The sequence below is a fragment of the Panthera onca genome, chromosome A3 (genome assembly GCF_046562875.1).
Source record: "Panthera onca isolate mPanOnc1 chromosome A3, mPanOnc1 haplotype 2, whole genome shotgun sequence".
Taxonomy (NCBI): Eukaryota; Metazoa; Chordata; class Mammalia; order Carnivora; family Felidae; genus Panthera; species Panthera onca.
In genome coordinates this window covers 27150038-27163730 of record NC_138341.1, presented here as the reverse complement: position 1 = coordinate 27163730, position 13693 = coordinate 27150038, and the positions used below count along the sequence as shown (strand labels likewise).

The following is a 13693-nucleotide window of genomic DNA, read 5'->3' as shown; positions in this document are numbered from 1 at the left end:
TTTTCCTGTATTTAGCCATAACAGAGGTAGTTCTAGGGCAGAATCTGGCAAACAGCCAGGCATTGTGAAAATCAGGAACTGAACATAGTTGATGCTGAAAAAGACAGCTGTTGCCCTTCTCACTTTGAGGGCAGGGAGAGCTTGTGAGGCCTCATCAGGTGTCACTGTAAGCCAGTCAACAGCATATAAGAGGCAGGGAGCAGCTTCTGACCTGCCATACTACACAAGACAGCACACCAGAGAAGGCAACGATGGGTGCAGTCCCTTAGAAAACACTGCAAAAGCACACCGGCCCATAATCATCCAATACCTGAATCCTATTCCTGAATCTTCTACTCTCAGTTTATTGATCAAACTGCATTAATCCAAATCCAACAGCTAGACACTCAAGTGAGCACAGAAGGCAAAGATGAGGATAAGATACAATATTGCCTTCGAGAAGTTCATTTTCTAATGTAAATGTGGATGGAGTATGTTCTTCAGAGTCAGCTCCAGGCCAAGTCAATGGGCTGAACAGACCAAGCTTGATTGTCCTCCCTTTGATCCCTCCCCCATCCCAACCAAAGTTCTTCTCTACTGTATCCCTGTCCAGATGAGGTTTTTCCCATGTACCTTTCCTTTAACTAACTCCTCTAGCACCTGGAGCTTCCAGATCACCTTCCTCTCCTGCTCAGATCTCAATTTTCAATCATTCCAAAAGGACTGACATCTCTGTTAAGATGCTGTAAGAAACAACCTGATCAAATTAAGGTACTACAGCACAGTGAAAAGAGCAAAGGTTTTTAGAGCCAGACAGACCTGGATTCTCATGGCATTTCTTGCCAGGAATACAACCTATAGAAGTCACTGGGGTTGTGATGGTTAATTGGATCTTTTGGCTCAGTTGGCCACAGCAGGCAGGTATTCAGTCAAAACACAGGTCTGAAAGTTGCTGGGAAGGTATGTTATACATGAGACTAACAATTATGTTGGTAGACTTTGAGTAAAACAGATTATCTCCAGAATGTGGTTGGCCTCATCCTAACAGGTGAAGGTCTTAAGAGGAAAAAGACTGAACTCTCCAGACGAAGGGATTTTGCCAGCGACTATCTTCAGAATCAAGCTATAACACTAACTCTTCCCTTGGTCTCCAGTCTACCAGCCTACCCTGAAGATTTTGGACTTGCTCGTCTCCAAAATCATGTGAATCAATTCCTCTGAAATCGCTCTCTTTATACACACACATGCATACACACACACACACACACACACACACACACACACACAGCCCTATTGGTTCTGTTTCTCTGGAAAGAACCCTAATCCACTGGTGAGCTTCAATAACCCTCACTTATAGACGATAGGCTCAGTGTGCAGATTAGAAATATCATATGCTAATAAACCTTTAGTACAGAGTAGACACAAGGCACTTGTCAGCCACTCTTTTGAAAATAAAAGTAGGTATCTCCATTCTCTCAAGGGCATTTGTACATTGCTTAGTGGTAGAATATGAACAAAGTAAAGATACTTAAAAATAGCAATACTGGAGAATTGGAATATGGGAACAGGTGACTGAAGGGAGCAGAGGAGACCTTCCTGAAGCTTCAGAACTTAACACAGTAATTTAGTCTAGTCAGGCCAGTTTTGTCCAGGTTACTAAAAAAGTGCTAAGAGGGAGAACTTTGAGTCTTTTCCTCTCCCTTCTCCTACTTACTTTCTGGAGTCTGTGCAAGACTGATAAAAGATCACAGAGCAAAATAAAAGACAATTTAAGTATGGTTATCATCCCCAAAAGGATAATAAATCCCTAGAATGACCGAACATCACTAATGTTATCGTGTGTGTGTGTGTGTGTGTGTGTGTGTGTGTGTGTGTGTGTATACACCTATAGGTCATAGTTCTAGTATAATCAGTTCCTAAGAGATTCTACTAAAAAAATTCCTCTCCAAATTATTTCAAAGTTACAACACATGTTTTCAGAGAAACAATGTCAGGCCATCTCACAGGAGCCTAGTTTACATATGGTAGGGCTTACTTATAATACTAATTGCATTAATGTTAGTTCTAGATCCTGGGAACAAGGGCCATTCAGGACACGGCAGAGAGTTTCCTCAAATCCATGATGCTGGCTAATGGTGACATGGACTCCCTTCCACTTAGTTCTCCACACTCACGTCCTTGTATCCACCTCACCCGCACCTCTGGGGTAGTTAATACCAGATTAGGTGTCATCCTTGTTACCCTCAAAGTGTCTCCCCTAAAGTCTCCAAGGACTTTACTTTTTTTTAATGTTTATTTATTTATTTTTCTTTTTAATAGGAAATTTTATTGTCAAATTGGTTTCCATACAACACCCAGTGCTCATCCCAACAGGTGCCCTCCTCAATGCCCATCACCCACTTTCCCCTCCCTCCCACCCTTCATCAACCCTCAGTTTAGTCTCAGTTTTTTAAGTCTCTTATGGTTTGCCTCCTTCCCTCTCTGTAACTTTTTTTTTCCCCTTCCCCTCTCCCGTGGTCTTCTGTTAAGTTTCTCAGGATCCACATATGAGTGAAAACATATGGTATCTTTCTCTGTATGACTTACTTTACTTAGCATAACACTCTCCAGTTCCATCCACATTGCGACAAAAGGCCATATTTCATTCTTTCTCATTGCCAAGTAGTATTCTATTGTGTATATAAACCACAATTTCTTTATCCATTCGTCAGTTGATGGACATTTAGGCTCTTCCATAATGTGGCTATTGTTGAAAGTGTGGCTATAAACATTGGGGTACAAGTGCCCCTATGCATCAGCACTCCTGTATCCCTTGGGTAAATTCCTAGCAGTGCTATTGCTGGGTCCAGAGTTGATGTAGTTTTAATTTTTTGAGAACCTCCACACTGTTTTCCAGAGTGGCTGCACCAGTTTGCATTCCCACCAACAGTGCAAGAGGGTTCCAGTTTCTCCACATCCTCTCCAGCATCTATAGTCTCCTAATTTGTTCTTTTTAGCCACTCTGACCGGCGTGAGGTGATATCTCAGGGTGGTTTTGATACGTATTTCCCTGATAAGGAGTGACACTGAGCAACTTTTCATGTGCCTGTTGGCCATCTGGATGTCTTTTTTAGAGAAGTTTATTTTCAGAGAGAGTGGGGGAGGCGAGGCAGAGGGAGAGAGAGAATCCCAAGCAGGCTCCACTATCAGCATGGAGCCTGATGTGGGACTTGATCTCACCACCATGAGATCATGACCTGAGCTGAAATCAAAAGTGAGATGCTTAACCGACTAAGCCCCCCAGGTGTCCCCCAGGGACTCTACTCTGAAGGAACCTACTACCATGTCTGTCCGCCAAATTAAAGTAAAACTCCACATCAACAATTTAGTTTTTTACAGATTATTAGGTGTGCATGACTATGAATTGTAAGACATTGTTTGTTAAGCAAAGTGAGGTGATAGTTGTTGAGGTCTCTTGCACTACACACACACACACACACACACACACACACACACACACACCACACAAACTTTAGGCATTTTATCATCTGGAGTATAAAGACAGAAGTCCAGTGAACTAATTCTTTCTAAACATTTCACACCAAAAATCATCTATAGACTTTTGTCCTCCCATCAGACAGCTTCCAAAGCATTTCAAGTGGGGGTTGTTAGGGAAGTAAGAGAAATCACTGGCTTATGGTCATCGCAGCAATTGTCGGTGAGCATGGGTGTGCAGACCATGTTCTAACTAGACATTCTGGCTCATCCCAACTACATATAAGAATAAGAAACTAATGAAAAAAATTATTCCTTCAGAGCTGGAAGAAAACCAAGAAACGGTCCAGCTTCCATACATCAATTTCACTGAGGCTCCCATGATTCAAATTTTCTTTGATCTTCAACTATATGGACCAAAAAGTGTTCATTTATGCCTCAGATTTGTAACAGAGTATGCCTTTTCAAACCACTCCTATTTTAACACCTAGATTACCTGTCATTCTTTTATCATTTCCGATCTCTCATATGGCAATTCCACTTATTTTGTTAGATCGCTAGCATTTTCACATTCTAGTCTACGTGACAGCATTAATCCATAGACAGTGTGCTCTGAATTACGAAGCTGAGTCCCTTTCATTACAGATTGGAAGACTAATCATAAAGGAGAATTCATTACATACACTTATTTTAACATATGGTACACGTGATCATATATTCTCGAGTCATAAAGTTTTAGGCTACACTAAAAAAAATCGGTAATGCCCAAAGATTTCTAAAGAATAAGTGGAAACGGGTATGGGAACGGGTACAGAGTAGCAGTAACAAACATGCCGACAGGTTCCAAAACGCAGACACGCTCCAACAGTGGTTTTTGCAGGTTATATTCTTCCAAGATGGGTTGCTAAGATAAAGGTGGAAAAACTCAGGTACTCCAAATAGATGGAAACCCTTCAGGCATGTAAAACCTACTGGAAATGCCACATCAATCAGTCAAGAAGATGTATCTTTTTTTTGTTAGCTAGAGATCTAGAAATCTTCAAAAGTAATATACGCATACAGCCCCATACCTTAGTCACCAACCATCACCAAACAGCCAGTGCTGATGGTGAAAGTCACACAACACACTATGACAGAAAGATGGTACGTTTCTCTCACTTGGATTCCCCAGTGGCATACCAAGCAACTTAATTACAGGGCTATACGATAAATTCTGATCCTACTTTCAAAGACATGCTTCCACAGATGAATGGTAAGTATCCTAAAGCAGATATAAACTAATCTGCCACTTAGAGGAAGCTGAAAAATATAAAAGACTCAGAAAGATGGCATGTATATTGGTTGTTCCCCTCTCCCCCAACACCCCTGATATCCTCATTCGTCTCTTGGATGAAATTTCACATTAGAGTTTCATCCCGTTAACGCTTAAAACCCTACAGAGGACGAGGGCTGAGAGGCAGGTAAAGTGTCATGAGGAGTCTGAGAGATGAATTTGCTGAAATAAGAACCACCGGGCACCCTTGTGGGAAAATGTGCTATTAAATTCTGGGAGAACCAAAATAAAAGAAACCATGATTCCAGAGACAGGGCAGAGTTACAGCATCTATTCTACGGTGTGGCAAGTGAGACTAAATAACAGCTCTCCTTAAATAAAGGACTTGCTCCTGTCAATTCAGACTGGTTTCTTCTGCCTGATTAGAGGCTCGGCTTGTGGAGTAAGATCCAGTTTCCAGCGTGGGCTCTACCACTTAAAGGTTGTGTGACTTTTCTCAAGATCCTTAACCCCTCCGAGCCTCCATTTCTTTATTTCTAAAATAGAGAGAATAGTGACAGAAACCTCACGGACATCTGGTAAGTATTTTATCTATCATAGTATTATAATCTGTATCAAGTGTTCATCACAGTGCCTGGCATTTATTAAGTGCACAATAAAGATGCTGATATTACTGCTCTGGTTTTTGGTTTTTGTTGTTACTGTTATCATGTGGGGGCAAACACTTTGCACAGACATGTTTGTCTAACCCCCAGAACACAGTGGTACGAGATCACTAAGTGAGGGAAGGGAGAGACCTGAGCTAGGACGGCCACAGAAGAGATGGAAAGAAAAGACAGGGGCACCTGGGTGGCTCAGTTGAAGTGTCTGACTCTTGTTTTTGGCTCAGGTCATGACCTCACAGATCACAGGGTTGAGCCCTACATTGGGCTCTGCACTGACAGCACGGAGCCTGTATAAGAAGTTTCTTTTTCCCTTTCTCTCTGTCCCTTCCCTGCGTGCTCTCTCTCTCCCTTACTCTCTCTCTCTCAAAATAAATAAATAAACTTAAAAAAAGAAAAGACAGATTACAAAGATTAACAACTTTCTTGGAGACCAAAGGAGAGGACAGAGTCAAAACTGGCAGAGAAGCTCCCAGCCCGACTGCCTGGAAAACAATGCCACATGGCCAAAACCACTAAGTCAGGAAGGAAAGGCCATTTCAGGGGGAAAGGAGGGGATCTAGCAGTCATTTACTCAATCAGCTGTGTAAAACAATGATCTAGAACTATGCAGTCTGAGACATTAATGCCTCACTACTTCAATAAAATGTACATGAATTATAATTTAAAATTTAATTCTTCGGTCACACTGGCCACATGTGACTAGCATCTGCTATACCAGACGGCACAGATACAGAACATTCCCCATCATCACAGAAAGTTCTCTTAGACAGTGTTGATACAGCCCAAGAATAAGCAAACTCCTTGTGTAAAAGGCAAAATAATAAACACTTTCGACCCTGTGGGCCCTACTGGCTCTGCTCCAACTTCCCAACTCTGCCATCACCACATGAAAGCAACATTAGACAGTACGTAAATGAATGGGCATGGCTGTGTTCCAATAAAACTTTAATTACCAAAACAAACAGTGGAACACATTTGGCCCATGGGCTATGGCTTGCCCACCCCTGATCTAGAACTAGGTTTGGGTGCTTAGAGGCCCAAAACCCACTGTTAAATCTCAAGAGTCCCTTACTAGCTGTAGGATCTTCAGAAGTTATGTAAACTCTCATGGCTTCAATTACCTAATATGTAAAATGAGAATAATACATCCCTCATTAAGATGTTGGGGAAGTAAAAAGATATCATGGGCATAAACATGACCGGCTTTTAGAAGGAATGTGGCTTCATCTGAGCATCTCTCTCCAACCCTCCATTTCTGTGTATTGGCATCAAGGCCATGGGGCAAAAAGACTATCAAACAGCAAATATCCGGGCTCAGAGTTCTTTCATCTGGGCATTTTTCTATTAAACCTATAGGGGATACCCACCACAGCTCTCATCCCGCAGCTCCCGAATTCCCAAGAAAATTGCAGCTGAGCAAGTCAGGAAGCTTATTATACTGCAAAGGTTATTATACTTTTCTTGGATTTGCTCTGACAAATCCTGAAATTTCACCTTTCCCCATCCCTAGAGAGGAGGAGGTCCAAAGAATGCTGCTGTAGCAGCCTAAGGCACAGACACAGAGGTCTGAGGCAGCAGAAGCCAGGTCCACTGGCTCTCCTTCTGTGAGCTTTGCTAAGGCGAGGACAGAGAGCAGGCAAGGAGGAAAAGCGAGACGGTTGCAACCTTAGGCCAGAATCAAGGAGATCTGAGGGTGTTCACTTCAGTGCATTGGAGAACAGGGCGGGCAAACCCTGGCCATGGCCAAGTGCCTTCCTTTGCGCTCACAGAGTCAGCCACAGCTTTGACAGCCTGGATAGGCCCAAAGTTCACGCTGCCTGAGCAAATGTGGTCAATCTCTTCCTTGTGCTTGGCCTGCTCTATCCACAGCTGTTTTTATAATACCTCTCAAAAACATACATTCCAAACATTAAGCAACGGCTTTGCTCGGTGCCTTTGTGTGTCTGGTGTGTGCGTGTATATGTATGTGTGCATGTAAACATACGTGCGAGCCCCAGTCTCTTCCTGCTATCTCCCCATTACTATTAAGGGCACCACCATCTCCTCAATATTTTTCCCCTTACACTGTAAACATCACCCTCTTTCCTGATTCTTTTCAACGGTCTTCAGACTTCCCCCACTGATTTCTTCAAAATATAGTTCACAAACCAATCAGGCTGGACTGACCCAAGTCACAAATCCTGAGGAACTCCACACATCTGTGAGGTTACATGTGGTAAATCCAGAGAATAGGGAAATAAATCTGCCCGTTCAATGCTGGTGTAGAGCCCAGGTTTTAACTTCAAACTCTAAACTGGAGCATTTAACCAGCAACAAACCTCTCTTAATACTTATCATTTCAGCTGTTGTAGCTGAACCATAAAATTGAATTATTTATTTTTCAAATAAGAATGGATGGTTGTTTAATAAGTTCAGTATTATTGGGGCAATGACAGGGAAAATAAATGCTAAGGAAATGTGTAAGTGTTTCAAAAATCTCATTGGCAGATTTCTACAATCTTATTAAAACCTGGACATCTGCCCTTAACTCTAGACATCAGATCTAGTCAAAATTTAATAAAACACTTTGCGACCAGTTTTCCAACTTCACCTAATCTTCAATCTTCAGTCTGGTAATTTTAACCAGACTACAAGTTAAATTAAGAGGAAAAAAAAACAAACATTCAAAGCAAATTCTATATCCAAACTCTGTAAAATCTTTTACACTTAAAATTATGAAACTATTTAAAATATTTACTCATGTAATTCAAATCAGCCAGAAATGATCCCTAAATTATCTGGATATTGTCAACAATGTGAGTTTTGGCCTGAAATTTCCAGATCCCTGCATTAGTTTTCAAATGTACCTTGTATGAAACATCATCTTACAGTCTAATTTTACCACTCACCAAAAAAGCCCTGTAATTAAGTGTCTGCTTCGTGATCAGAACTGTCTGTGAAAGAATACAGAAGAAGGAACTTACGTGTGAAATTTCCTAATCTGCATTTGACACTTTTTAAAAGAAAATAGTAGTGATTAGTAACAATTATCCAGAAGACTCAATGAACTCTCAGAATTCTGAAAGTAATGAATGAGACTGTCATTTTTACTTTCCTACATTTGCCCATATTTCATTGTATCTATGTGTCTCAGGGAGAGGTGCACAATTAAAAAGAACAGATGATACTGTCCATCAAGAACGTGTCTTGACCAAATTCCAAGTTAACAGTGGAGGTCAGAAGGATGCAGCTTAACACATACAAAAGCCACATTAAAAAACAGGTAATAACAACAAAAACCTAGCAGGACAGAAATACAGAATGCTCTTAAAATTATCCTATTTTCTGCCATGCAGTAATTTAAAGTGTTTAAACTTCGGGGACACTTGGGTGGCTCAGTCAGTTGAGTGTCTGACTCTTGATTTCAGCTCAGGTCATGACCCAGGGTCATGGGATCAAGCCCCGGCTCAGTGCAGAGCCTGCTTGGGATTTTCTTTCTTCCTCCTTTCTTCTTTCCTTCCTTTCTTTCTTTTTTGCTTTCTCTTTCTCCCTTTCTTTCTTTCTCCCTCCCTCTCTCTCTCTCTCTCCTTCTGCACCTGTCCCCCACCCATAGTGTCTCACTCATAACTAACTAAATAAATAAACAAATAAAATGCTTAAACTTTAATTGGATACAGCTTTTAAAAAATCTGCAGTATTCACCTACTTTGTAATAAGGGACTTTAGTTCTTTTAAAAGTAATGTTACCTTGAAAACAAAAAAGTAAGATAACCTTAAAAAATTTGCACTTGAGAACTTTATATGTAAATGCACCCATCCTAAATGCATAAGGTGATCTGTAGTGATTACATTGGATTAGGTTTTGTGGTAAGAGAGTTTCTTTGGAAAAACTATATTTTCTCTATCAATATTGGAACATGTGGTTTAATGAGTAATTTTTATCCTTGCCAGGCACAAGAGAGAAGCTTAGAGACAACATTTGGAAGGCAAACAGTCTAACTCTGGGGACACATTTTGGTGGTTTTTGAGGACAACAGAGAAGAATCTTTGAAATAGGAACTGAATAGAAAATCTGAAATGCAGGGCCTTCATAACTATTTCCCAGACTCTTCCAATGAAGCAAATACGGTGAAACCTCATTAAATCCAACACCAGTGACTCAGAATTTGGATTAATTAAAGACAGAAGCTGGGACAAAGTTTAACACAGTCTAAATAATGCTGAAAATGCTCATGAAGGACAAAACTGCTTTCATCTTTCAGGTATGAAAATTTTAAATAACTGGTTTATCAAAGTTTGTTTTCTCAGTGTGCTTGTCCTCTACATTGATTTTTAGCTGTTATATTTTTCTGATTGCAATAAAAATTTATTTTGGAGAAAGTTCTAAAACATAGATGTTAGCATATCAGATCCGCCTCCTCCTCACTGTCATTTTTAATGAGATTTTCCTGCATGTTTACAATATTCAGCTGACCACTGAGTATATTTATCTATTTATCTTCTTCTGGATAGCCCCCCTCCTTAAAAAAAAAAAAAAAAAAAAAAAAAGATCCAAAATAGGAATAAAAAGTGATCATTACTTACGAACACAACTTGAAAAGGTAGGATCTGGGCCAAATCCCATTTTGCAGGTACATCTATAGCTGCCCATGGTATTCAAACACTCACCATTTGGGCACACACCCTGTAGCTGGCATTCATTAATATCTGCAGGAAAACACAAGCCTTTTAGAAGAAGTCGTCAAGCCCAGTTGAACAGATCCTGGCTGTAAAGAGCATGCACTTTATTTTCACTACAATTGTCTCTTCGAGTAAATAGATGTTAGCTTTCAACACAACTGGTGCGAGTAACCTAAAATCAAATCAAACATTCACTGAACACCTCCAACTTATCTAACAACTATTTAGTATGCACCTACCCTTCCCCTGGTTCTTTTCTGAGTATTAGAGATTGGTCAGTGGGCAAAACTGACGAGATTCCTGCCTTCACAGAGTTTGCACATGAGTGGGTATTATGTCTTAAACATCATACAGGTAAGGCAAAGACTCTTACCCTGTAGACACCTGCAGTCTAGCTGGACATACAACTACCTACAAATTAAAGAAAGGGAAAGCAGTTGAACTTATCACAATTAGAAGAAAGGTCATCAACTTGAAGAAGTCAAATTATGAAAGTGCCTGTGTAGGCAGCAAGTCCCAGTGGAGTTAATTGGAGGAAGGGGAGATTAGAGCCCTGGGGTGGGGCAGGGAGATGGTCAAGACTTCATCAGGCATCAAAGGTGGGGATAGGTAGATGGATGGGGAGGAAGGGATGAGGGACCTACAAGAGTGACCCCAGAGCGTGGGCACAGAGACTGCAGAAGGGAAGGGGAATCAGGAAACCCTTAGTCAAACTGTTGGCTAGAAAAGTAGTTTCAGAAGGTAAACAGTTGGAAAGGGAGCTTGTTAAAGCCAGGCTAAGTTTGGATTCACTTTTACTGAGAAGAGGGAGCAATCCTAAAGGTTTCTGAGCATGAGGAAGATATAACCAAAGCCAGGCTCCAGGGAAATTCATCTGGCCAACACATGGCTTGATAAAAGGAGACCAGAAGCTGAGGACTGAAGGAGTAACCCAAGTATGAGATGTGACAAGCCAGGTTGGGGACGGTGAGAATAATCAGGAAGGAAGGAATGTTTCTTTTGAAAAGAACAATGGGCAGTGCATAGAGTTTGGCCAGCACAACACTGGAAAGGAACAGAAAGGAGTCAAAAATGCCTGGGAGGCATCTAATCTGAGAGAAGGGGAAAAGACATTGTTGGTTTTGTGGAAAGTTCTGAGGAAAAAAGAGGCAGATGAAGAGATTAGTTTAATATTTGAAGGTCACATGAGGATACTCAAACATAAAATTCGGCAGCAGTGGCATATTCAGGAATAAACTAAAAAGACGCCATGGCTAGAAACAGACTTGAGGTCAGCCACATATGGTGATTTCTATGGTCTGAATGTTTGCGTCTCCTCCAAATTCAGGTGCTGAAATCCTAACCTCCAAAGGTAATGGTATGGCGGGGATGGCGGGAGGTGGGGATTTGCTTAAATCATGAGGAAGATCCTTAGCCCCTTCCATCATTTGAGGACACAACAGAGAAGTTTGAAACCAGAAGACGGCCCTCAGTGAAGGTGATCATGCTGGCACCTTGATCTTGGACTTCCCAGGAGTCTCCAGACCTGTAGCTTATGAGCTACCCAGGTGGTGGTATTGTTAAGGCAGCCTAAACAGGCTATGACAGTGATCCAAAGGGAAATCCAAAGAATTTGCAAGAAGAGAGATAAAAACGTAGTGCTTTAAAAAAAAAAAAAAAAAAAAAAAGATTATAGCGTCATTTGCAAAGGTAATTAATTAAAAATAAAAAACAGAATAGGACAAGTTAAAAGTGAAGAATGAGTAGTCATTTATATTTTTATTCAGGATGGCTTACGAAGCTTAACATTAATGGATATGGTTATTAGCATTTCTATTTCCAATCATGTTAGCTTCCTTCAATCATCAGTTCTAATAAAACTTTTATTAACAACTATACAATTAATTTTCTAAATTAAAATTACACGATTGGCAGAAAAATATTACTAGCAGAATTGCCACATAAAAAGGCAAGTAGAGACCTCAGTAAATGATTATTTGCTTATATTTCATATTCTAAATAGCCATTGATATCTATAATGGACTTATTTTATCAGACACCTGCAGTTTTTCATTTCAGTGATAAAATACATTTTCAATGACACCCAAATGACAAGTTACCATTCTATCTGTTGTAGAAACTCTACAGCATTCTAACTTGGGTCCAGCTGAAAACTGGCACAGCAAGATTACACCTGGCACAACAGATGGTCTAGCACCTGATCATCTGATTCTTTGCCAGAGTGTACATTGTGCTGTAACACACAGTTATGCACAACATGTAACTGAAAAGATTTCCAGGATCACTCATTCTCCTTAAGAAAACCACCATGAAGGACCAGGAAGAATGCCAAGTCCAGTTGGGGCTACATGGTACAACTAAAGCCCTTATCACATGTCCCAACTTAAACCTCAAACTTGAAGAATCAGCCAGTTGTGGTCAAAAAGGCTAGACACAATCTGTACTCTTCTGTTTTCCCTCATGTCCCCACTAGGGAGTGATTTATTAGCCTTCCTCTTTCCCTGAATGGCCTGCACTTCTGTTCACTGGATGTACCACTACACATTCCCTGTTCACCTCCTGGAATGCCAAACCTCCCTGCGACTGGAGTTTGCTAAGAAGTGGTGTACCAGCCTCACTGCTGGCTGCCAGGTTAAGGTGGAGGTTTTGTCTTTCAATGGATAAATACCTGACGTCCAATAACTTCCTTGTGCCCACTTCCAATGTCCTCTCTTCGACTCTCCTCAACATTGCCCACTGCCCTCAACAATGATGCCATGGGGATGGAGGTCAGGAATTAAGACTTCAAAAAACCCACTACGGCTACAGGCAGGAATAGGAAAATGTCATAAAGAAGGGGAATCATGCATTTCCTACTGTCTTGATCCTTATCAGCTCATGCCAAAAGCACCAGAAACACCGCCTCCCCTAAGTTTGGCCCCCCCCAGAAGCATGCAACTTTCTTCATGACACATTCTCTTGGCTTCCAAAAAAACTCCTGCTTCCATTAACTGCCTCAATTTATTTTTTAACCTATTCTCCAAAATACCATAAAATATAGATTAAAGCCCCAGGTTCTTTTTTAATTTACACACAGCAAAATATATCTTAAATATACAGCTACATGAACTTTTACATATACGTATGCATACATATATTCACGTGTGCACACGTACATACTGAATAACCACCATACACCACCATACAGCCTGTGATTTAGAACATTTCCATCACCTCAGAAAGCTCCTTTACTCCCTCTTCCCAGTTAACATCTCTGCCCCCACAGCTAAGTACTATTATCCATTAGTATGGCCTGTTCTTCTACTGCATATAAGGGAATCCTATTGTGTATGTTCTTTTGCTTGACTTTTATTCATTTTAATGCCTGTGAGAATTCATTCTTTTTTTTTTTTTTAATGTTTATTTATTTTTGAGACAGAGCATGAACGGGGGAGGGTCAGAGAGAGACGGAAACACAGAATCCGAAGCAGGCTCCAGGCTCTGAGCTGTCAGCACAAAGCCCGACACGGGGCTCGGACTCACAGACCGTGAGATCATGACCTGAGCTGAAGTCGGATGCTTAACCGACGGAGCCACCCAGGCGCCCCGAGAATTCATTCTTTTACTGATGTTGTATTTTTATTGTGTGAGGATATCAAAATTA

At 40.9% G+C, this 13693-nt stretch overlaps 1 protein-coding gene across 9 annotated transcripts in view; it reads right to left on the bottom strand.

Annotated features, from left to right (window-relative positions):
- LTBP1 (latent transforming growth factor beta binding protein 1) overlaps positions 1-13693 on the bottom strand; it is a 401303-nt gene that overhangs the window by 134009 nt on the left and 253601 nt on the right. For all 9 annotated transcript variants that reach the window (XM_060652208.3, XM_060652235.3, XM_060652189.3 and 6 more), the window contains one exon: positions 9955-10077. In XM_060652208.3, the coding sequence (XP_060508191.1) occupies positions 9955-10077 (123 nt within the window). The remainder of the gene's footprint in view (positions 1-9954; positions 10078-13693) is intronic.